The 2,043-nt window shown below is 40.4% G+C and overlaps 1 protein-coding gene across 1 annotated transcript in view; it reads left to right on the top strand.

Annotated features, from left to right (window-relative positions):
* Positions 1 to 2,043, top strand: part of LOC106528247 (rho GTPase-activating protein SYDE2) — a gene marked incomplete at its 3' end in the record, with an annotated part of 71,166 nt that overhangs the window by 67,939 nt on the left and 1,184 nt on the right. Inside the window, 1 exon segment of the mRNA XM_014023371.1 lies at positions 1,353 to 1,534. Within this exon segment, the coding sequence (XP_013878825.1) occupies positions 1,353 to 1,534 (182 nt within the window).

Here is a 2,043-nt window from a genome sequence, read left to right as displayed (position 1 = left end):
TATATTTACTGAGAAAAATGTTGACGTGTTCAATACTTATTTTACCCGCTGTATCATGCTTTTAAATTCTTCTTTTTCACATTTGAATCATTTGGGATCTATATAAAGTGGAACTACAACACTTTGGTCTGAATTCCTCTTAATTGTAACTCCACAAGCCCCTCTTTCACCCCTTTTCTGAGGTGTCAACTCATTTTGAGACTGTACCTTTAAATCCAAACAAGGTGCTTCACACCTCACCCCTCTCCAGTTTCCAGAACAGGTGTGTGTGTGTATGACTATATAGCTGCACAGAAACGTTTTATTTACAAATGATTTAAAAGATGTCAACAAGGGAAGACTTTTCCATCCAGCCTCACATGTTGGAGCCAGAGTCTGACCCAGAACCAGAGGAGAATGAAGACCACCAAACTGTATCTGGCAAGTCCAGACCTTATTTAGAAGTTCCGTCACAAAAACTGTAACTTAATAGTTCAGAAAATGTCATAGAAAATAGAGAAAACTGAACAGGTTGAAAAATATGACCCAAACAGAATATAAAGACGTCAGTGTGCATTGACATTCAAGTACATTACAAAATGTATTTAATGTCTAAAAAAGTAGATTCTGCATATGTGTCCTTTGATATGAATCAGGTCGGTTATATTGTAAAATACTCTTAATAAGTTGTTATAAAAAAACTACAATCGGATTATAAACCTACACAACCCTAATTAATGTGGTTTTTATTTGTTTACTTATTCATTTTTCTGCTGTAGCACCCTCAGCTCCCCTAGTTCCCGTGGCCTGGGTTGTGAAGCACAAGTACATAATTATTTATAAGATAATTTTATAAAAAAATGTTCAACTTGTTTTAGTTCTGCGTTCCGATAAAGGCCAAGTTTGTTTTTGGAATTTCAACATTTTCTGGAACGTGGCCGTTTCTCGTTACTTTTCGGGAACAATGGATGTGAATTACTTTGCAGAGCAACCACTATAGCTAATTATACCACACACACTCCTCTTCCTCCCCAAGCCTTCTCCGAAAACTGATCCAGCTTCATGCAGAGGAGAGAGCAGACACTCACCACAAAGAGCTGTCACTCTGCCAAGAACCTCTTTTTTTTTCATTTCCCTGTTTTGCTTTTGATGAAAAGACACACCAGTGATGTTTCAGGGTCTTAGTGGAGACAGACAGCATGGGTTTGATGTCTTCTGTAGCTACTTTTTCTGGACTACAGGAGTCCACAGGCGCAGACCTGCTGTCGCAGAAACCAAAATTCTCCCTTWTTTTGTTTTTTTRTTTTCACTGAACATCCCGCTGAGCTGTTAGCCATGTTTTCATGCTCTGCCCCTTCTGTGTGCTTCATCAGGAGTACTGAAGGACTACCTGCGTGAACTGCCCTACCCTCTGATCAACAAGCCGCTGTACGAGGCAGTGCTGGAGACCATGGCCGTGAGACCTCTGAAAATGGGCGCAGCGGGGTGCGGGAACAATCAAGCGGACTCCGAGTACACCGTCAGCCTGCTGGAGAACCTGCCGGAGGTGGAGAGGGTGAGGGATTCTCATATTGCTCCTGCAGTCCTCACAGAGAGAAAATGTGATTACAGATTGGGGGAGGTCATTAATGGGTCCGATGGATAGCCCTTCATTAGAGCTAAAAATAAATAAATAAATAAAATAAAAAAAAATCTGAAGCTCCTATGATGAATAGTTCTTAAGTCAGGGCTATTCAACTGGTGGCCCGCGGGCCACATCCGGCCTGCGAGTGACAAAGTTCGGCCCGCCACTTTGTTTATTCATCTCTTAAGCCCAAACCCCCGGTTTTCTACTTTAATTACTCTAAGTTCTTTTAGTTAAACATAGACATGTTTGGTTTCTACTGAAATGTCAGCATCTTGGCTAGACGCTGGTAAAAACCATTTCTATAAACACTCAAGGCAGTTAAAACCACAAGCAGTTGAAGATAAAGTGATGAAAGTGAAAATAAAATTGGTTTAAAAAAATTGGCAAGTCAGAGATGTCAAAATACTATTTGTGTCAAATAGGAGGCAGAATGTGTT

This window comes from Austrofundulus limnaeus, unplaced genomic scaffold (genome assembly GCF_001266775.1).
Source record: "Austrofundulus limnaeus strain Quisiro unplaced genomic scaffold, Austrofundulus_limnaeus-1.0 Scaffold365, whole genome shotgun sequence".
Taxonomy (NCBI): domain Eukaryota; kingdom Metazoa; phylum Chordata; class Actinopteri; order Cyprinodontiformes; family Rivulidae; genus Austrofundulus; species Austrofundulus limnaeus.
The sequence above is the reverse complement of the archived record's forward strand: the minus strand, read 5'-3'. Positions and strand labels throughout refer to the sequence as shown.